This window comes from Amblyraja radiata, chromosome 2, assembly GCF_010909765.2.
Source record: "Amblyraja radiata isolate CabotCenter1 chromosome 2, sAmbRad1.1.pri, whole genome shotgun sequence".
Taxonomy (NCBI): domain Eukaryota; kingdom Metazoa; phylum Chordata; class Chondrichthyes; order Rajiformes; family Rajidae; genus Amblyraja; species Amblyraja radiata.
In genome coordinates, this window is record NC_045957.1 from 47,470,810 (window position 1) to 47,494,828 (window position 24,019).

Here is a 24,019-nt window from a genome sequence, read left to right on the forward strand (position 1 = left end):
CTTGACCAGGAAGTGACTGAGAAACAGTTTCCCCTTGCTCTCCCCACCTCCCCCTCATAAAAAAATTAAAAAAGACTAAGAACCTCCAAAACCATACTTTTAAACAGACTAAAAAGAACAAAAAGACGAAAAAACAGACAGAATGTTGGCAAGGCTGCCAATCGTATGGTGCCCCTGGTGGTCAATAAAGTTGAATCACAACCCTGATTTCAATAAATGAATAACTTGATCACAAAAACAGCCAGCTATCTGAAATGTTTGGTTGTAAATTAGGAGGAACATGATAATGTTCTTGTCCTTCCTGACACTTTTATGAGTAGAGAGCAAAATATGATACAGTCATGTGGCTAGTAATTAGATTGTGAAGCACAGATCTTATTTAAACATGATGTCCCCATCTGTTTGTTGTTTGAATTACAATTCACAACAGCACTATTTCAACACTCATGGTGCTACTCACTATGCAATTGCTTAAAGTACTCAGTAATTACTTCAATACCTGCCATGCTGAATCAAAAACTTGCACCTAACACAGTGTGTGGATTATGATGAGAAAATCGTATCTGTACTGCAAGCAGCAGCTCCATGCACTATTTAAAGTAATCCATAATCATTTACGAGTATATCTAGGTGTTCGCTTGGAGTACAGCTCATTTTGCTCATCTGGCCTGAACTTGTGAGTTGATAACATTATAGGTATAGACTTCCCATACCGCGAAGGGCTGTAATATTTTGAGATCAAAGCAGTGCCTTTTTAGCAGGACTGTTGCACCTCACTTTGAGCCACCTGAAATCAAGGGCATCACTTACTTTGTATTGCCACAGCTTAAACAGCTTCAAAAACTCTCACCATCCTGACCTTGAATTATATCACAGTTTCTCAATGACTCAGCTGTCCACATAACAAAAATCGAATTCGGCACTCTAAAGAATTTTATACAACAAAATAGCGTAACAAATATGGATTCGATGATGAAAAAGCAACCTTCTGGAAGAATTCAGTGGGTTGCAAAATATCTGTGGAGGCAAATGTATGCTGTCATTTTAGGTTAAGACCTTGCATCAGGACTGAGAGGATGGAGGGAACATGGTCAGTATATACACAATGGAGAGGGTAGCGTGAGACAAAGGATAATGGGTCAAGGGTGGAATCAGATGGGGGCGCAGGGGAAATGATGGAGGGTGGAGCCGAGGGGGAAGAGGATAGGAAATGTTGCCATGGGAGGAGAAACCCAAGTAGATGGGTGTTTGGATGATGGGCAGATGGACCCAGGTGGGGAAAGGTGAAGAGTGTCGGTAACAAGAGGCGAGGAGCAAATGGGAAAGGTGAACACAAGTAGAGAGTACCTGGATGGATTGCTCATTTTCCTCCACAATTGCTGCTTGGTCTGCTTTGTTCTTCAAGGCAGTTTGTTTTTCTCTGCAGGTTCTAGCATCTGTAGCCCATTTTGTCTCCATACAATCATTCAATATATTCCCTTATGAAATCTTTACTCCCTGTACCACTTGCGAATGTCCAGAATTAGAAAGAAAGGGCAAACGGACACAGATGGAGAAGTGGTGGAGTAGAGCATGCTTTGGGTATCTGAGACCTACAGACATCAGATGGATTGCACCTCAGTGGGGTGGGGACCAATATCCTCACTGGGGATATCGGGAAGGTTTTAATCTAGCTTGGCACTTCAAAGGGAATTCTATAGAGAGAAATAAACCATTAAGTGAAAGTTAGAAATGTAGTGAGCAAAGTAAATAAATAAATGGACAACAAAGACACACAGCAAATGGGGTAAATGAAAGAAGATTAAAAGCACGAATCGAAGCATCATAGAATCACACAGCACAGAAATGGGCCCTTTTGGTCAACCTTGTCCATGCTAACAGCGATACCTACCTATGCTAATCCTATTTGCCTGTATTAGGCCCAAATCCCTCTATTCAAATCTCCCTATTCAAGTATCTATGCAAATGCTTTTTAGCATTGTAATTGTATCTGCCTCCAGGACCCCATTGAGCAACTCGTTCCAGATACCTACCACTTTCTAAAGGGGAAAAAACACTCTTTACACCTCAGATCTTCCTTAAATGTCTTACCTTTCACCTTAAGCCTGTGCCTACTAGTTATAGACTCCCCCGCACTGAGAAAAAGACCCTGACTATCTGTCACTCATAATTTTATAAACCTCTTTAAACTCACCACTCGGCCTCCTATGTTGTGAGAATAAACCCAGACAATCCACTCTCAATTTGTAGCTACAGTCTTCTGTTCCTGGCAAGTGCAGACTGACCAATGTTTACAAAAATAAATGGTGTATTCTAATTATGATTAGATAAAATCATAATTACATGATGACCATAGCAGGGGTTCCAGGATATTTGATGCCTAGGAAGGACAGGCAAAAGGAAAATGAGATGGTATAGTGCAATCAATAAGGCCAAGAGATAGGACATGTTCTTGGCTTAGCAGATTTCCATGTAGAATTAGAATCTATTTGGGTTGAGCTCAGAAATAGCAAAGAACAGGAAATATTTGTTTGTTCCTGAGTCTTTGGGTTTTGGGTGAACAGCCACTTGGAACAGACAACTCACAACCAAAACTGTCACTGGTCCTATTGTTGCAACAACTATTCATTGCACTCTTGGGTGCACTGAAATTTCTAGGCCATGTCAAATAATCTATTTTTAGTTTAGTTTGGTTCCTTTAGAGATACAGCGTGGAAACAGACCCCTTGACCCAATGAGTCCACACCGACCAGCAATCACACGTACTCTACTTCTATCCTACACACTAGGGACAATTTAAGGAACCTAATTAACCTACAAACCTGCACGCCTTTGGAATGTGGGAGGAAACCCACAGAGTTACAGGGAAAATATAGAACTCCATACAGACAGCGCCCTTCTTCAGGATTGAACCCATGCCTCTGGCTCTGCCGCTGTGCCACTGTGTCACCCCATTCTTCGAGTTCATTAAAGGCTTCATTGATTATATTAAATATATGCCTTGTAAGAAAGTGTATAGGCAGGAACAAATTACAAAGATGTGAGAGTATCCTTTAATAAAAATTATTTATCATCTCCATCCCAGTTAATTTAATCCTGTGTTCCAGTTCGTGAATTGTCAGATGGTTCCCTTGTCAATTAGGCCTTTGCCATTCCTGAGATTGTTGTGGATATTTGCATCAACAGAAACTGGAGGGGTGATGACAGCTTTTCTTTAAATGAAGTCTCGCCATCTGGTTGTCACTTCTGCCACTTCCCAGCCCAAGTTCCCTACTCTTCTGGCATGTTACCAGAACCAGAAAGTGCAATTACTCGTCTGTTATTGTTTAAAAAAAAAAATACAGGTGATCCCTGGATTGTGGTGGTGGGATTGCATGCGTAGAAATAGGGTCATAACCCAATTTTCTGTAACATTTGCGCATGCATCAAGATATGAGAGTTGTAATGTGACTTGATTATTTACTTTATTATTTATGCAGGTTCTGTGAGATGATGTTATTGCATTTTGTAAATTTTGGAGAATTATTTCTGAATTGTTTAAGAGCAAATTTCCATTAACCCGAATGGCTGTAAAACAGGGGTCACCTGAACAACGCCTTGATATTTTTTTTTTTCCAGACCTTACAGTTTTTCACATAATTCTAGTTATTCTACCTGTCATGCGTTTGCCTATTCGTGTACCAGATCTGTCTCCCTGAAGCCAGTCTGCATCTTTCTCATTGCTCACAGTACTATAAAGCATTTAATTATTTTAAAAAATGTATACATTTCACTTGGTACCCTCATCCAAATCATTGCTGTAGATGGTGTGCTGTTTGGCCTGTAGTACAATCTCCTGATGACCCCATTACTCACAGTCTTCCAACTTTTTTATTCTGCTGTCTTTATCCATTATGAGTCCATGCTAATATATTACTCCCAATACAGTGTGCACTAATTGCGATTAATAATTTCTGGTGTGGTTATGAGAAAAAAAATTACTGGAAGTCCAAATATAATTCCTCATTTATTTTCATCAAAACCGCAAAAAAAAACTAAAACATTTGCCTAAAATTATTTTCCTTGTATAGAAAATTAGAATCTGCCCTAAGCTATTATTATTTGTTGAGTTCCCTGTGTGATCACCTCCTTAATAATAGATTTCAGCATTTTCTCTACCACTGGTATTGTGCTCACAGGTTTATGGCTGCTTATCGTTAGTTTGCCCTTTCTATTATAAGAGGGTCACATACAGTATGCTATCTTACAATCTGTGGGTACTCCTCTAGAATCTGTGATATTTTCAAAGATGACAGCTATTTCACCCACTATGTCCACTTCAATACTGTGGGAAACAAGTCATCAGTATCTACAGAGTTTATCGGCTTTTAGTCCTATTATTTCTCCAGTACTAATTTTTTACAGTGTTCAATTCTCTGAGCTCCTCATTCACACTTGTTCCTTGGTCACTTTGCAATTACATTTATTTTATCATATTTATTACTAGCCTGTGCATGAACGCTGCATGTATTTAAATAAAGATACTTCCATTTTATCTTTTCCCTTGCACTGACTCAAATTGAAGAAAATAAAAATGGTCACCTTACCAATCGTGATACCCTGCATTATGCTTTGTAATTTCTCTTAAACTTCTTCAATTTCCCTTCAACACATGCTACTCTCTGCTAATTAGGTGATAACACCTTTGTATTTCTGTTTACTAATTGGACCCTAACTGCTCATATTCTTTTGCATTGTGTGCGTGCGTGATTCCAGCATCGGCCATGACAATTACATTTACCTCTGTAGCCTGAGAAGATGTCCTTAAACTTGGCGCCAGGCAAGTAACTCAGCCTTTTCAACTTGCACTCGACGCTGCAGAATTGATCTGTCTAAATTATTTGTTCCCTCAATTCTAGCACTACAGATAACATAACCTTTTTTACTCCAAACCATCACTATCAAACCTTGTACTCTTGCCTGCTTCAATCCTATCTGTCTGTCTGTCTGTCTGTCTGTCTGTCTGTCTGTCTGTCTGTCTGTCTGTCTGTCTGTCTCTCTGTCTGTCTCTCTGTCTGTCTGTCTGTCTGTCTGTCTGTCTGTCTATCTTTTTCCATTTTCTAACACATTTTACCGTCCACGCCATATTTAGGTTAACTTAAGATTTCACCCTATATTTCACAAGTTATTCATGATTGAAGTTAAAAAACAAGAAGCCAAAAACATCTTCTCACAGATAGCCTTTTTCCAGCAGCTTCCAGTGATGATGTCACAATGTCATGTCACAGATGTCCAATCACATCCGGTGGCGCTGTTGATGGCTGCCTCCGCCTATAGTCTGGTTATCTTTTTTATTTTTTGTTATGTTTAAGTATGTTCTTGTTTTTTTTTAGTATTTTACGTGGGGGGAAGGGGGTATGGTAAGGGGGAAACCGTCCTTCAGTCACTTCCTGGCGAGGATGCGACTATTATCCGAGTCGCGCCCTCGCCCCCCTCCTCACGGCCTACCAACTGGATTGGCGCGGCCTTTCCTGCCGGGACCGACCAGAGTTTCAGCAGCAGCGGTGCAGCGCTGAATACATCACAGAGCGGGCGAGGCCTTATCTGGGATCGCTGTTTGGAGCTCTGGAGTGTTGGGCCTGCTGCATTGACATCGCGGAGCTGTGGACTCCCAGTGCGGGCGGCACTGAGCAACATCGCTGAGTCCTGGGACCCTTTGCCGGGGGTCGCCAGCGTGAATCTCCACCCAGCTCGGCCTGTGGACTTCGGGAGCCACGGACTCCGGTGGGAGGTGGCCGATTCAGAAGTCCAGGCAGCTGAGGTTGTTCTACCTATCGACGTCGGGGTTTCATCGTTCCCGGCAAGAGGGCCTGAACATCAAGCCGCCCGTAGCGGCGACTGCGGAGGACTCGGGAGGCCCCGACCACGGGTGAACATTGGGGAACATCAGTGAGGAGGTTGACTGGACTTTGGTTCCTTCCCTCACAGTGGGGAACTTTGGTACCACTGTGAGGATGTTTGTGTTGTGAACTACTGTATTCTGTGTTTTGTGTTTTTTTATTTGTATGACTGTAAGGAAAATAGCATTTTGGTGTCTCTTAATTGAAGACAATGACAATAAATCAAATCAAACAATGGCTCTCATTTACAAATGTATTTGTAATACTCATTTGTTCTGTATTGGGATGAAGTTTTCAATATCTTCCCACTAAACTGCTAACCAGTCAACTTCCTTCTTTGAATGTTTTCTTCACAGATACCATTTATACTTTTCCTACTTTGGTACAACTTCATCCCCTTCAAATCTGATTTATCCATATTCTCTTTACCTCCCTCCCACAGACACCCTCCCACCACTGTATAGATCCACCACTGATTTTCTGGGACCTTTGGTTCTAGAGCCTTTCTGGATTATCCATTTTGCTACACCAACAGAGGTCATGGCCTCCGAGTGGAGTCCAATGGTAGTAGCAGAATGGTCCATCTAGGCCGCATTCGGCCTGGGGGCTGTAGGTTGCCGACCCCTGCTCTAATGTCTCTACATTGTTCAACTGTGGGTCCACACCCATTTGCCTACAACAGCTTCCCTTCGCATTCTCATACAATTACATCAGGAGTCCCAGAGGGAATTATCGTTAACTCCTATTTTTCATTTGCATGCCGAGTCTTAAAAATATTCAAAGATAGAGCATCAGTTACCATGTGTGCACCAACAACACTAGTTTTCCCATCGCCTCTCCTGACAGCCCTTCTGTCTCTAAATTGTCAGAAAGTTTGTTCTCGGCTAAATACAGGAGGTCCAAATTATTATTGTTATATTTCTCTGCCAGAAACTTGGTTCTCTCGGCACCAGCTCCAACATTTTCTGTGATGAAAGTTTGAGATGTAAACTTAAGATCATCTGAAACTCTGCTGCTAATGTGCTAACCTGCACCGTCTCCATTGCCCACTATTGTGCCCTTGTTCACCTACATTGGCAACACCTTGACTTTGACACATCCATTGATTACAAAATTCTTCTGGTCTGGGTTTCTCCTGAGCTCTTTAACTACTTCTCACTTTGCAACCTCAGAAATTCAGGCTTTCTCTTATACATTTTGTTTTGGCTTTCTGCCAAATCAGAGCCTGTGAGAACAGTCCCCACCACCTGTTCACGGAAAGGTATGGTAATGCCTGCAAATATGATTCACAATATTTTGATGTGTAGCTATGGCGAAAGATGACTGTGAGATTTATATATTGACAGTGAGATGTTCATAATTTCAATTTAATTCGGGCCCTTTAAGTAATAATCTTCCAAGGCTTTTTTTGAAGCGTTACAAGAGTTAGAGGTTGTCACAATTCCAGGTTTTTGAGAAATTCAAATGGATCCATTCAAATTATTCCTGTCAATTTGTGTGGGTGAATAGGGGCCTAATACTTGCATCACATTCGAAACTCTCCCATTCGTGAAAGTGATCCAGTGTGCTCCAGTGGTGTTATTAGAGCTTCCAAGGTAACTATACTGTGATTGATTGGAGTGTTTCCAGAGAACAAGCCAGCTGTACAATTAGTTAGAGTTGTTCATGAGCCTGATGTCATACCCGACATCGACAATTGATGGCTTCACGTGCAATAGTCTCTGCTGAAGTGACTTATGTAGTTGTGTCTCTAAAATGGATACGAGTTGGTGGGGTGGGGGAGGAGGAGGTGGGTTATGGATCTACAAATGTGCTTGATCAAGCTGGTATTTCTCTGCTGCCTTTATCCACTTCTTCAAAAGAGTTTGCATGCGGAGTGACAGTGGCACAAATAAGAAAAACTGAGTTGGGAGATTAAATATCAAAATATATTTGTCAGAGGAAAATTAAACATAAATGTTAATACAGAATCAAGGCAGGAATGTCCTTCAAATCTAACTGCCTTATACATTTTAAATGAACCTTTCATCCACAGTTGTTTCTTTCACAACTGCTTTATTATTATGTATCAATGTGGTCAGAGAGTGACATTATTCAGTATATGGCTAGAAGAAAATAAAATGATGTTATAATAACAGCTGCCACATAAATGAAGATCCTACATATTTCTGTTGACATAATGATTGGATGGAGTATTGTTGCAACCAATTTAGTTGCAAGAGTAGATGAACTTCATCTTTTCTGATAATGCTTTTGTTCTAATATTTATGACATAAATTTTTCATTGGTTTCCTATAATTGTTTCCAAAATGTAATTCCACCAGTGGGTTTTGCACAATATATCTAAATGCCTTTGTGTCTGCATCCATGAATATTTTAAAGCCCCATGCTCTGAAGTTCTGATGGATACTTTGTATGTATCAAGTATGACATAACTAATTCCCATTACACCTCTTGTCTGTGTTTGTTCTCAAAGCTACCCATTAGTTGTTACACATAACCAATCTAACTCAAATTGAAAAATATAATAAAAATGGAAATGGGGTAGAGTAGGCCCATCAAGGTGACAGGTTTGCGACAGCTTGTTCGAGCTTGGCCTTTCTGATTTCCCAGGCCCAATTCATTGTTTCCTTTGTATTTACAGAAAACTCAGAAGCAGTAATAGCAGGAGAAATTTTATTTTGGAATTAAAAATACTTTAAATTTGCTTATTTCTAATCATCGAAGAGAAAGTATTTACAAATTAGCAGTAATTTTATTAACGCTTATGACCTTCCAATCATACTCCATCATAACTTTGTTGAAAATCACCCAGCAGGACCAGAAGCTGGGTCACACAAAGGTGTACTTGGCCATCGTGTGGTCATTTGTGTAAACTGAAATGTGGATTAACACTTGGTGCATTTCAATGACCACTTTTGCATTTGTTAATCTGATCCAGTCTTCTGTGCTGAACAAGTTATTTTTTGTGGACCTTCTAAAGTAAAGGCAGAATTTCTTCCATTTAACAAAGTTGTTACCAATTGGCCTTCAGTCCTTAAAGAAAGATTAACATGGAAGGCAAATGCAGGTGAGATCAAAAGCTATGTAAATAGCAGTCTCCTCCCTTGGATGGTAAATCAAAAGCTTAGGGTGGGAGATGAAAATTGCATTCAAATTAAATTTAAGGTCTGAACAAATAAATAGTGGGAGACTCTCTGGCCAGAGGGCATAGCCTCACAATGAAAGGACATGCCTTTAGAAAGGTGATGAAGAGGAATATTTTTAGTCAGAGGGTGGTGGATCCGTGGAATTCATTGCCATAGATGGATGGGGAGGCCATCATTTGGCATCTTTAAGGCAGAGATTGGCAGATTCTTGATTGGTAAGGGTGTCAATGGTTATGGGGAGAGAGCAAGAGAATGGGATTGAGAGGGAAAGATAGATCAGGCGTGATTGAATGGCAGACTACACTCGATGGGCCAAATGGCCTAGTCCTGCACCCATGATTTATGAACTTATCTGAGCAAATAATTTATGAAGCTTCTGGAGGGTACCAAAAAGCATTTTATTTCTTCAGCAATTTTGGCAAAGGATTAATGATGGACCAGCTAGTTTCAATCATTGTTTGGGTCTGAATATTGGAATTATTGGTGAAAGGTTAGGATTCTTGCTGTGAGACTTTAATGAACTCAAGGAGTCATGAAGCTGTAATACACGGAAACAGACCATTTGGTCCACCTTGTCCATGCTAGGTTGGCATTGTGTCTATCTATCTGATCTATGCCTCTCATAGCTATGTAACCTCTATAGAATGATAGAGCAATACAGCATAGTCACAGGTCCTTTGGCATAACGTGTTCATGCAGGCCATGTTGGCATATTGGACTAGTCCCATTCAGCTGCATTTAACCCATAGCCCTCTAAACCCTTCCTTATCAATATGTGTCCAAATGTCTTTTTAAATTCTTCATCGTAACTACTTGTATAGTGGCTTCTGCCAGCTCATTTCAAATATGATCTACTCTCTAGGTGAAACAGTTGCTTCTGAGGTCCCTCTTAAATCTCTCCCCTCTCACCTTAAACCTCTAGTTTTAAAGTCCTCTACCTTCGGAAAATATTCTGTGAGCATTCCACTCTGGCCACAAACTCTTTGAAGTACTTCCCCCTGGGAGGCTACTCCGGACTATCAATGCCGCCAAAGCCAGACATAAAAACAGCAGTAGCTTTTTTCCACGAGCAGTAGGTCTACTCAACAGCCAAAAGTCTGTAGCCTCTTTTTACTCTGGTACTTTATATTCACGTTTAAATTATAGTGTTTTATTTTTAATTGACTACTGTATATCGTGTTTTTACCCTTGCGAGCAAAGCACCAAGGCAAATTCCTTGTATGTGAATATACTTGGCTAATACATTTTTATTCAATTCATTCAGTTTATGCACGCCCTCATGACCTTGTAAACCTCAATGAGGTCACCTCTCACTTTCATACACTGAAATAAAAAGGTCCCAACCTCAACAACCTCTCCCAATAACTTCACACAAGCCTTGGTAACATCCTGGTGAATCTCTTCTACATCCTTCCTGTAGCCAGGTTGCCAGAACAGCACACAGGACTCCAAGTGTGGTTTCACCAACAACTTGTATAGCTGCATCATGATGTCATTTTCTCAGCTAAATGCTGCCTTCACTACACTGTCTACCTGACTCACCACTTTTAAGTAACCATGTGCCTGTACTGCCAGATATTTCTGTTCCACAACATTTTCCAGGGTTCTAACATTTACTGTGCAAGTCCTACCCTGGTCTGATATACCAAAATGCAGCACCTCACCCTTGTCAGAGTTAAATTCAATTTGCTATTCCTTGGCCCACCTTCCCAGCTGATCTGCATTTGTTGTAAACTTAGACATACCTTCCTCAATGTCAACAGTATCACTAATTTTGGTATTATCTGCAAATTTACTATCAACATTAACTACATTGTCATCCAAATCCTTTAATCTATTGAACAAACAGAAGGGGAACCAACATTGACCCCACTGGTCATAGGCCTTGAATTAAAAAAAAAAAACAACCCATCACAATTGCTCTTTCACTCCCTTCTTTAAGCCAGTTTTGAAGTCAGTCAGCTACTCTCTCCTTAGATTCCATGCACTCTAACATACCCTGTTGGACCTTGTCAAAGGCCTTGCTAACGTCCACTGCCCTGCCTTCATCAACCCTCTTGGTGACCTCTTTAAAAAAAATCTCCCATCAGATTTGCAAGGCATGAACAAAGCCATGCTGACTATTCCTCTTCAGTCCGTGCCTATCCAAATGCTGGTAGATCCTGTCCCTAATAATCTCCTCTAACAACTTACCAATTTGTGATATCAGGCTCGTTATAGTTCCCTGGCTTCCCTTTCTGCCCTTCGTAAATAATGGTACAACATTAGCCATCCGACAGTCTTCCAGAATTTCACTTGTGGCTGAAGATTGGTAACTCGTATATGATCTAAGATAACACAATTCCTATGTCTCAACTCATTAGCTTCCATTATCTTCTCTTCAGTAAACATAGATGAAAAGTATTCATTTAATATCTTCCCCCATTTCTTGTGGTTCTACACAGACGGTGTGCAGTTGTGGCTGATTATACACCAGAAGTGCCTTTGTGCAAAACTGTTGATCTTTCCCTTGCTTCTGCTTCACTGGATTCAATTGCAGAGCATTTCTAAGTGAGTAACACTGGACAAGTCAAGAAGATTACAGATTTAAACCACATTATTTAACGAAAACTGGTTCTAAACTTTTCTGAAAGTTTACTGGAAATACAATGGAAAATCAAACCCCAGAGAGATGACGTGTGAAAAGAAAAATGAATTGTTAGTATGGTTTTTGAATGTGTTTGGAATAAATATAATTTTTTTTTCAAGAAACAGACATTGAAGAAATTGCTGTTGTTTCATTGCAGCATTTTTCATACCACATAAGTTGAAACACGTATGGCAAATGAATAATAATTATAAAGCTTTTTCTCCAAAATTAAGCTCTCCTTATAAATGAGTGTTGTTATAATTTTATGCATCACAAATATGCCGTTCTGTAATACCTGAGAATGAGATTTCATTTTTCATTTTGCTTCTACATTTTCCAATTTCTGGTGTTTTGTTTTTCAATTTTAAATTTAGCTCCAACAGAACTACTAATCAACTCCATGGAACCACAAACAAACGACAAGGATGAAATGGCTTTGCTGAATGAAATACTAAATGGGACATCACTGGAAGAGGGTGACTTTGGCAGGGAATGGCAAGCAGTATTTGGAGAAGACCTGAGTTCACCCAACAATCTAATGGCTGGTGAATCAGACCAATCTCCCTCTCCTTCAGGCTTCCTTCCTTCTCAACTGTTTGACAAAAGCTTAGCAGATGCATCATTTTCAGTTACAGGTAAGCATGAAAAATTAAGGATAATAACTCCTAGTATAACTTTATATTATAGACAATAGGTGCAGGAGTAGGCCATTCGGCCCTTCGAGCCAGCACCACCATTCAATATGATCATGGCTGATCATCCACAATCAGTACCCCGTTCCTGTCGTCTCCCCATATCCCCTGACTCCGCTATCTTTAAGAGCCCTATCTAGCTCTCTCTTGAAAGTATCAAGAGAACCGGCCTCCACCTGAGGCAAAGAATTCCACAGACTCACAACTCTCTGTGTGAAAAAGTGTTTCCTCATCTCCATTCTAAATAGCTTACCCCTTATTCTTAAACTGTGGCCCCTGGTTCTGGACTCCCCCAACATCGGGAACATGTTTCCTGCCTCTAGCGTGTCCAAACCATTAATAATCTTATATGTTTCAATAAGAAACCCTCTCATCCTTCTAAACTCCTGAGTATACAAGCCCAGCCGCTCCATTCTCAGCATATGACAGTCCCGCCATCCCGGGTATTAACCTTTTAAACCTATGCTGCACTCCCTCAATCGCAAGAATGTTCTTCGACAGGACCAAAACTGCACACAATACTTCAGGTGTGGTCTCACTAGGGCCTTGTACAACTGCAGAAGGACCTCTTTGCTCCTATACTCAACTCCTCGTGTTATGAAGGCCAACATGCCATTCGCTTTCTTCACTGCTTGCTGTACCTGCATGCTTACTTTCATTGCCTGATGAACAAGGACCCCCCAGATCCCGTTGCACTTCCCCTTTTCCCAACTTGACACCATTTAGATAATAATCTGCCTTCCTGTTTTTACTACCAAAGTGGATAACCTCACATTTATCCACATTAAACTGTACATTACACATTATATTGATAATGTTGCCTAAAATTTTCATTGAAATTTTTAAAATCTATATGAAGTTTTGCAATTTAATTTGTGGTTTCCAATTGTATTTACTAGTTAGCCTTGATCCATCTTCACGGGTTAGCATGTAATTATGAATTACCTATATCCTTCTCAATTAATTTTGATTGTAATTCATAATTACATGCTAACCCTTGAAGATAAGATAGTAGCAGAAATAAACCTTAAGATCATAAGTCTTTGCTTTTAGAACAGATAGAAGGTAGTTTACTCACTTGAATTTGTAAATGTGAAGGAAAGTAAAAATTAAAGCTTCTGGGCGAATATCTTATTTTTGTCATCTGTTATCTACTTAATTTTACCCCACTAAGAAAAAACAGGCTCAGCCCATATTCAGTCAATCTGTCAAAATCTAGTAGGTGTCAATGAGATCGCCTTTCATTCTTCTAAATGCTAGGGACCTGGGCCGAAGCTTCTCAAAGCTGTTCATAGGATAGCCCTAGAAATCTATGCTGTTAAAATATACTGCGCGAATTCTAATTCCAGTACACCCCTTCTTTGTTTTAGAGACTAAAACTGCAAACACTACTCTAAATATGATTTCAACAAGGTTCCCTTATTGCAATTTAACCCATTTGAAATCATGACCAACTTGCCAATTTAATTGCTTGCTGAACTCTCATCTTTACTTTCTGCATCTTCTGAATCTGAACATTGTGGCAATAGCTGCTACCTCACAGCTCTAGAGACCTGAGTTTGAACCTGACCTTGGGTGCTTTCTGTGAGAGGTTTGAATGTCGTCTCTGTGAAGATGTGGGTTTTCTCCCACATGCCAAATATGCAGGGATTTGTGGGTTAATTGACGTCTATAAATTGTCCCCAGTGTAAAAAGTGGATGGAAAAGTGGGATAGCATAAACTAGGGTGAACAGGTGATTGATGGATGGTGTGGACTCAATGAACCGATGGTCCTGTTTCTATGCTGTATCTCAAAACTTAACAAACAAAGTTTTACATTGAGCATTTTTTTAACATAAAAACATAGAAAAGTATACCACAGGCATAGGACCGTCGGCCCACAATGTCTGCAAAGAACATGAGGGCAACATAAACTAATCTCATCTGCCTGAATATGAACGATATCCTTCCATTTCCTGCATATCCATGTGCCTATATAAAACCCTTTTAAATGCCATAATTGTATCTGCTTCCACCACCACCCCTGGCAGCATGATCTAGACACCTACCACCCTCTCAGTCACACAACGTGAAAACAGGCCATTCAGTTCAACTAGGCCACGCTGACCAACATGCCAACATCGAACTCATCCCACCTGCCAGCATTTGACCCGTATCCCTCTAAACCTATCCAATCCATGTACGGGTGCACAACCTTTTATCCGAAAGCCTTGGGACCAGACACTTTTCTGAATTCGGAATTTTTCGGCTTTCGGAATGGAAGATTTTTAGCGTAGATTTTAACGGCTGGCTCAGTGGTAGAGTGCCCGGCTCATATCCGCAAGGTCGCGAGTTTGCGCCTCGATCCCGGCAGTTACTCGATCGCGAGTTTGAGTTTTCAATGTAGTTTTTTCTTGCAGAATAGGAGAGAATAGGGAGGGTTAGGCTGGGATCATTCTCTGCGAGATGATCTTAGTGCGGGAGACAAGTGTAGGAGAGGTGTACTGACTGTGTGGGCAGAACTTTGGAAGTGATTGCCCACTATTCTCAAAAGCCGCTGTGTCTCCCTGTCCCTGGGATAGCAGGGGGCGATCAAACAGCACAATACCCCCCTCCCCCTCCAACTCCAGAGGAATCCACTCCCCGATGGGCCGCTACGGCGACAAGTGGCAGTTCGCCCACAGCCCGAGCTGCGCCACCCCAAGAACAAGACGTACCTTGCACACCATCAGCTTCTGCCCCTACGGGGAGCGTGTTCCTCTGGAGTTGGAGCGGGGCTGGGCTGGAGTTGCTGATCTGGGATCTCCGTGCTTGCAGTGGGCCTGGGGGTCGGTGTCCCGATGAGGGGGCGCAGCTCGGGCTGTGGGCGAACTGTCACTTGTCGCCGTAGCGGCCCATCGGGGAGCGGCTTCTGGTGGTCCTGACGTCTCCGGCCACCCCCCTGTACAGGAGCTGAGACTACACTGTACCGCCCTTGCAGGTGAGCAGGAGAGTGGGGTTGTTTGCAGTTGCAGAGGGAGGGGGCAAGGGCGGTACAGTTCCCAGTCTCAGCTCCTGTACAGGGGGGTGGCCGGAGAAGTCAGGACCAACGGGAACCCGCTCCCCGATGGGCCGCTACAGCGACAAGTGGCAGTTCGCCCACAGCCCGAGCTGCGCCCCCTCATCCGCAACCCGGGTTCCTCTGGAGTTGGAACGGGGCTGGGCTAGAGTTGCTGCTGGCTGTGAGTCTCTGGGATCTCCGTGCTTGCAGTCGGTGTCCCGTTGGTCCTGACGTCTCCGGCCACCCCCCTGGACAGGAGCTGAGACTGGGAACTGTACCGCCCTTGCCCCCTCCCTCTGCAACTGCAAACAACCCCACTCTCCTGCTCACCTGCAAGGGCGGTACAGTGTAGTCTCAGCTCCTGTACAGGGGGGTGGCCGGAGACGTCACAGCCCGAGCTGCGCCCCCTCATCCGCAACCCCAAGAACAAGACGTACCTTGCACACCATCAGCTTCTGTCCCTACGGGGAGCGTGTTCCTCTGGAGTTGGAACGGGGCTGGGCTGTGCGTCTCTGGGATCTCCATGCTTGCAGTGGGCCTGGGGGTCGGTGTCCCGTTGGTCCTGACGTCTCCGGTGACTGGCACTGACCTGCTGGCATCGCCGACGTGAAGACAGTGCAAAGCCCCCGCGCCGGTGCAATGGGCGGGGAGCTGGAGAGGGGAGGGAAGGGGTCACACACATGGCCGGGAAGCAGAGGGGTGTAGGTGGGGTGAAACTGAAGGGAGCGACAATCTGCTGCTGCCTGCCCGCTGAGTTAAAAAGTTCCCACGCAAGACTCACGATACACTGTGTATCGATAGTCTACCATGGGAACATTTTAACTCAGCGGGCAGGCAGCAGCAGATTGTCAATTATTAACCCTCCCGCGCAATATACCCTCACCTTCTCTTTTATGAATGGGGATTTAGTTCCCCTTTCTTCGAGGACCGACCGGAGGTTCCGCTGTCACCTCTGCGGGCCGCCCTCGGTGAACGTCTTCAAGGACCTTTCTTCAAGGTCCGAAAAAATGTCCGCTATTCGGAGCTTTTCGTTATTTGGAATTTCGGATAAAAGGTTGTGCACCTGTACCTGTCAAAATGTTTTGATAGTATCTGTCACAATTAACTCCTCTGGCAGCTCGTATACACCTACCACCCTTTGTGTTTAAAAAGTTGTCCATTAAAATGTTTCCCCCCTCACATTAAAACTATGTCCTCTGGATTTTGATTTCCCCTACCGTGGGTGAAAGATTCTGTGCATTTACCCTATCTATTCCTCTCATGATCTTAAACACCTCTATAAGATCACCCCTCATCCTCCTGCACTGCAAGAAACAAAGTCCTAGTCCGTTCAACCTCTCCCCAGGGCCTGAGCAACATCCTGGTGAATTGTTTCTCCACTCTTTCCAGCTTAACAACGTATTTCCTCTAACAGGGTGACCAAAACTGAGCACAATACTCTAAGTGTGCCCTCACCAATGTATTGTACAAGTGTTACATGACCTCCCAACTTCGATACTTAATACTCTGACTGATGAATGCCAATGTGCCAAAAGCCACTTGACCATCCTATCTACGTGTAACACCACTTTCAAAGAACCACAAACCTGCACTACTTGATCCTTCTGCTCCACAACTCTCCTCAGAGCCCTGCCATTCACTGTGTAGGTCCTGCCCTGGTAAGACTTCCAAAAATGCAGCTCCTTGCACGTCTCTGTATTAAACTCGAATAACCATTCCTCAGCCTATCTGCCCAACAAATCAAGATGCTGCTGCAATTTTTCACGACCATCTTTGCTATCTACAATACCATCCACTCTAGTATTATCTGTAAATTTGCTGATCATGCCTTGCACGTTCACATCATATAGAAATCTTTGATATAGGTAATAAACAGCAATGAACCCAGCATCAAACCCTGAGGCACACCACTAGTCACAGGCCTCCAGTCCAAAAGACAACTTACCATCATAGAGACATAGAAATTAGGTGCAGGAGTAGGCCATTCGGTCCTTCGAGCCTGCACCGCCATTCAATATGATCATGGCTGATCATCCAACTCAGTATCCTGTACCTGCCTTCTCTCCATACCTCCTGATCCCCTTAGCCAAAAGGACCATATCTAACTCCCTCTTAAATATAGCCAATGAACTAGCCTCAACTACCTTCTGTGGCAGAGAATTACAGAGATTCACCACTCTCTGTGTGAAAAATGTTTTTCTCATCTCGGTCCTAAAAGACTTCCCCCTTATCCTTAAACTGTGACCCCATGTTCTGGACTTCCCCAACATCGGGAACAATCTTCCTGCATCTAGCCTTTCCAACCCCTTAAGAATTTTGTAAGTTTCTATAAGATCCCCCCTTAATCTTATAAATTCTAGCGAGTACAAGCCGAGTCTATCCAGTCTTTCTTCATATGAAAGTCCTGACATCCCAGGAATCAGTCTGGTGAACCTTCTCTGTACTCCCTCTATGGCAAGAATGTCTTTCATCCATCACGCCTTCCATGAAGTCAATTTTCTATCCAGTCAGCAAGCTTTCCTTGGATCCCATGCGATCTAACCTTCCAGTGCAGCCTACCGTGTGGAACCTTGCCAAATGCCTTGCTGAAATCCATATCAGATTCAGATCAGATTCAGATTCAATTTTAATTGTCATTGTCAGTGTACAGTACAGAGACAACGAAATGCATTTAGCATCTCCCTGGAAGAGCGACATAGCAAATGATTTAAATAAATAATAATAAGTGATAATAAGTGTCCGGGGGGTGGGGGGGTGATTGGCAGTCACCGAGGTACGTTGTTGAGTAGAGTGACAGCCGCCGGGAAGAAGCTGTTCCTGGACCTGCTGGTTCGGCAACGGAGAGACCTGTAGCGCCTCCCGGATGGTAGGAGGGTAAACAGTCCATGGTTGGGGTGAGAGCAGTCCTTGGCGATGCTGAGCGCCCTCCGCAGATAACGCTTGCTTTGGACAGACTCAATGGAGGGGAGCGAGGAACCGGTGATGCGTTGGGCAATTTTCACCACCCTCTGCAATGCCTTCCGGTCGGAGACAGAGCAGTTGCCATACCATACTGTGATGCAGTTGGTAAGGATGCTCTCGATGGTGCAGCGGTAGAAGTTCACCAGGATCTGAGGAGACAGATGGACCTTCTTCAGTCTCCTCAGGAAGAAGAGACGCTGGTGAGCCTTCTTGATCAGAGTTGAGGTATTGTGGGTCCAAGAGAGGTCATCGGAGATGTTGACTCCCAGGAACCTGAAGCTAGAAACACGTTCCACCTCCGTCCCGTTAATGTGGATGGGGGTGTGCGTGCCGCCCCTGGACTTCCTGAAGTCTACAATGAGCTCCTTGGTCTTCTTGGAGTTAAGGGCCAGGTTGTTGTCAGCGCACCATGCTGCTAAGTGCTGGACCTCCTCCCTGTAGGCCGACTCATCGTTGTTGCTGATGAGGCCAATCACCGTTGTATCATCTGCATACTTGATGATGGTGTTAGTACCATGTACAGGTGTGCAGTCATAGGTGAAGAGGGAGTAGAGGAGGGGGCTCAGCACACAGCCCTGTGGAACGCCGGTGTTCAGGGTGAGGGTTGAAGAGGTGTGCTTGTCTAACCTAACAGACTGGGGTCTGTTGGTTAGAAAGTCCAGTATCCAGTTGCAGAGGGAGGGGTCGATGCCCAGGTTACCGAGTTTGGTGATCAGTTTTGATGGTATAATGGTGTTGAATGCTGAGCTGTAATCGATGAACAGCATTCTTACGTAAGTGTCTCTGTTGTCGAGGTGGGAGAGGGCGGAGTGAAGTGCCGTTGAGATGGCATCCTCCGTACTCCTGTTCTTGCGGTAGGCAAACTGATAGGGATCCAGTGTGAGGGGTAGGCAGCTTTTGAGGTATGCCAGGACCAGCCTCTCGAAGCACTTGGTGATGATGGGGGTAAGTGCAACTGGGCGGAAGTCGTTGAGGCTTGCCGCAGTGGAGTGTTTTGGCACTGGCACGATGGAGGTGGATTTAAGGCACGTGGGGACAACTGCTTGGGCAAGTGACAGGTTGAAGATGTCAGTCCAGACGTCTGTCAGCTGCGCAGCACAGGCCCTGAGCACGCGCCCAGGGATGCCGTCAGGGCCAGCAGCTTTACGTGCATTAGTCCTACTCAGTGCCACGAATACGTCGTAGGGGGTGAGTGTGAGGGGTTGGTGATCGGCAGGTAGCACAGCCTTGATGGCTGTCTCTAGATTGTCCCTGTCGAAGCGGCCATAGAAGTGGTTAAGCTCCTCAAGGAAGGAGGCGTCGCTGGATGTGGGGGTGGTGTTGGAGGGTCTGTAGTCCGTGATGGCCTGGATGCCTTGCCACATGCGTCGGGGGTCGGAGTTGTTGTTGAAGTGCTCCTCAATCCTGAGCTTATGGCAGTGCTTGGCCTTCTTGATGCCCCTCTTCAGGTTAGCCCTGGCTGAACTGTAGGCTCGAGCATCGCCTGACCTGAAAGCGGTGTCCCGTGCTTTCAGCAGTAGCCTGACCTCGCTGTTCATCCATGGCTTCTGATTCGGGAATATGGTCACCTGTTTGAGGGAGGTGACACTATTGATGGTGGAGTTTATAAAGTCCAGAACAGAGGATGTGTAGGAATCAATGTCCGTGTGGGAGTCAAGGGTGGCCTGGGCTGCAAACGCCTTCCAGTCAGTGTTTCCAAAACACTGCTGAAGTGTGAAGTCCGCTTCCTCTGACCAGACTTTAACTGTCCTCACAGTTGGTTTAACCCGTCTGATGAGTGGGGAGTACTTAGGGAGCAGGAACAATGAGACGTGATCAGACTGACCAAGGTGGGGGAGGGGGATGGCTTTGTAAGCTTCAGCCATGTTGGTGTAGACTTTGTCCAGTGTCTTGTCTACTCTAGTGGGGAAGGAGACATGTTGGTGGAATTTGGGGAGTACAGTCTTCAGGTTAGAGTGATTGAATATGTACATCTACAGCTCTGCCCTCATCAACCTATTTGGTCAAACCTTCAAAAAATTCAATAAGATTTGTGAAACATCATCTCCCACATACAAAGCCATGTTGACTGTCATTAATTGTCCCACGTCCATCTAAATGCATGTATATCTTATCCCTCAGAAAATTCTCTAGTAACTTTTCAACCACAGATTTTAGACTAGAAAAAATAATTTTCATTCGCATCAGAAATGCCCTCATTCTTCAGGGAACGGGGGTTCCCCTCCCCCACTATAGATGAGGCTCTCACCAGGGTTTCTTCAATACCCCGTAACACTGCTCTCTCTCCCCATCATCCCACTCGGAACAAGGGCAGAGTCCCCCTAGTCCTCACCTTTCACCCCACTAGCCGTCACATACAACAAATAGTCCTCCGTCATTTTCGCCACCTCCAACGTGACCCCACCACTCGCCACATCTTCCCATCTCCCCCCGTCTGCTTTCAGCAAAGACCGCTCCCTCCGTAACTCCCTGGTCAATTCTTCCCTTCCCACCTGTACCACCCCCTCCCTGGCACTTTCCTTGCAGCCGCAAGAAATACTACACTTGTCAGTTTACCTCCCCCGTCGACTCCATTCAAGGACCCAAGCAGTCGTTCCAGGTGCGACAGAGGTTCACCTGCACCTCCTCCAACCGCATCTATTGCATCCGCTGCTCTAGATGTCAGCTGATCTACATCGGTGAGACCAAGCGTAGGCTTGGCGATCGTTTCACCGAACACCTCCGCTCGGTCCTCAATAACCTACCTGATCTCCCGGTGGCTCAGCACTTCAACTCCCCCTCCCATTCCGAATCCGACCTTTCTGTCCTGGGCCTCCTCAATAGACAATAGACAATAGTTGCAGGAGTAGGCCATTCGGCCCTTTGAGCCAGCACCGCCATTCAATGTGATCATGGCTGATCATCCCCAATCAGTACCCCGTTCCTGCCTTCTCTCCATATCCCCTGACTCCGCTATTTTTAAGAGCCCTATATAGCTCTCTCTTGAAAGCATCCAGAGAACCTGCCTCCACCGCCCTCTGAGGCAGAGAATTCCACAGACTCACCAATCTCTGTGAGAAAAAGTGTTTCCTCGTCTCCGTTTTAAATGGCTTACTCCTTATTCTTAAACTGACGCCTGGTTCTGGACTCCACCAACATTGGGAACATGTTTCCTGCCTCTAGCGTGTCCAAACCCTTAACAATTTAAACAGTTTCAATGAGAAACCCTCTCATCCTTCTAAACTCCAGAGTGTACAAGCCCAGCTGCTCCATTCTCTCAGCATATGACAGTCCCACCATCCCAGAAATTAACCTTGTAAACCTACGCTGCACTCCCTCAATAGCAAGAATGTCCTTCCTCAAATTAGGGGATCAAAACTGCACACAATACTCCAGGTGTGGTCTCACTATGGCTCTGTACAACTGCAAAAGGACCTCCTCTTTGCTCCAATATTCGATTCCTCGTGTTATAAAGGCCAACATGCCATTCGCTTTCTTCACTGCCTGCTGTATCTGCATGCTTACTTTCATAGACTGATGGACAAGGACCTCCAGATCTCGTTGTACTTCCCCTTTTCCCAACTTGACGCCATTTAGATAGTAATCTGCCTTCCTTTGTGTCGTCTGCAAATTTGTTAATGTTACTTTGAATCCCTTCATCCAAATCATTGATGTTTATTGTAAATAGGCCCGGTCCCAGCACCGAGCCTTGCGGTACCCCACTAGACACTACCTGCCATTCTGAAGGGAACCCGTTAATCCCGACTCTTTGTTTCCTGTCTGCCAACCACTTCTCTATCCATGTCAGCACTCTACCCCCAATACCATGTGCCCTAATTTTGCCCACTAATCTCCTATGTGGGACCTTATCAAATGCTTTCTGAAAGTCCAGGTAAACTACATCCACTGGCTCTCCCTTGTCCATTTTCCTAGTTACATCTTCAAAAAATTCCAGAAAATTAGTCCAGCATGATTTCCCCTTCGTAAATCCATGCTGACTCGGACCAATCCTGTTACTGCTATCCAAATGTTCGGCTATCTCATCTTTTACAATTGACTCCAGCATCTTCCCCACCACCGATGTCAGGCTAACTGGTCTATAATTCCGTTATCTCTCTCCCGCCTTTCTTAAAAAGTGGGATAACATTAGCTACCCTCCAATCCACAGGAACTGATCCTGAGTCTATAGAACATTGGAAAATTATCACCAATGCATCCACGATTACTAGAGCCTCCATGGCCTAAAGCCCCTGTCCCACTTAGGAAACCTGAACGGAAACCTCTGGTGACCTTGCCCGCGACCCAAGGTTTCCATAAGGTCACTCTCCCTAATGGTCGAAAGTGGTTTCCGTGTGTCGAGGCTTCTTCTAGGTTGCTTCGATTATTTCAACAAAATCAAAACCGGCCTCGACTAAAAATAGGTTGTCGTTTGGTCGAAGCCAGTGGAGTGGGGTCGCTATTTACTTACAGGCAGTCGAAGGCCATCTCCTTAGCTGACTGGCCATTTTGATTGGCTCATTGGAGTTTCACGACCTAGAAGACCCACCGGTAGGTAAAATGCCCACTAACTTTATTAAACTTCTTACAACTGTCTCCACTCCTTCTTCCCCCCCCCCTCCTTCTCTCCCCTTCCACTTCTCCCCCATCTTTCTGCTTCTCTCATTCTCCGCGCTCTCTAAAGGACTTACCGTGCTCTGTGGCAGGTCTCTGCATCGCGCAGACAGCGCTCCTCCGCTCTCCATGGCCCTCACCTTCGCGATGTGTTTGTGCGTGTGCGTGTGTGCGTGCGTGTGTGGTCGGTAGATGCAGCTCACGCTTCGGTCGATCCAGCTTGAGGCTTTCCAGGCGAGTGACCAAAACCTCCGGCGACCTCATGGAAACCTTGGGTCGTGGGCAAGGTCACCAGAGGTTTCCGTTAAGGGTTTATTAAGTGGGACAGGAGCAAATGTGAGCACCACTGGAAATTGGAGGAGCAGCACCTCATATTTCACTTGGGCAGTTTATACCCCAGCGGCATGAACATTCACTTCTCCAATTTCCGGTAGCCCTTATTGTCTCCTCCCCTTCTCAGCTCTCCCTCAGCCCTCTGGCTCCTCTTCCTTTCTTCTTCCCGCCCCCCCACCCCCACCCTACATCAGTCTGAAGAAGGGTTTCGGCCCGAAACGTTGCCTATTTCCTTCGCTCCATAGTTTCTCCAGCACTTTTGTCTACCTTCGATTTTCCAGCATCAGCAGTTCCTTTTTCCGGAAGTGGTGGCGCTGGCTTTTGTCCCAGTTGGAGCACAAAGATAATAAAGTGTAAAAATGGAGCAAAAATGAGAAGTGACAAAAATAGAGACATGGAAAGCTAAGAGAGATTATGATAGTTCATTCCAGAATACATGTCATGTCAAAAGTGAATTGGAAAAATAAACTATTTGCAAGTGCTAATAGACCTTTGTTGTGCATTCCCAATGATAGAACGTTCTTGATTTGGGCTATGCTATGTAGGGATCAGAAAAGAGCTGACTTGATCTAATCTTTTCATTAACGTCAGTATATCATTTTAACTAACTTAATTTGTTTTGTTCATCAAAAATTGAGTTCATATTAAGATATGGAAGGAAATATTCATCTTACCCATTTATAAGTCTGTGGGGGAGGATGGGGGGGGGGGGGATGTTTTTTGTGTTGATAAATATCCACTTAAAAAAAAGTATAATAAATCACCT

At 44.3% G+C, this 24,019-nt stretch overlaps 1 protein-coding gene across 3 annotated transcripts in view; it reads left to right on the forward strand.

Moving 5' to 3' along the window:
* The window catches only part of ica1 (islet cell autoantigen 1), a 97,068-nt gene that overhangs the window by 69,240 nt on the left and 3,809 nt on the right, over positions 1 to 24,019 (forward strand). For all 3 annotated transcript variants that reach the window (XM_033045791.1, XM_033045772.1, XM_033045782.1), the window contains exon 13: positions 12,032 to 12,292. In XM_033045791.1, coding sequence (XP_032901682.1) covers positions 12,032 to 12,292 — 261 coding nt within the window. The remainder of the gene's footprint in view (positions 1 to 12,031; positions 12,293 to 24,019) is intronic.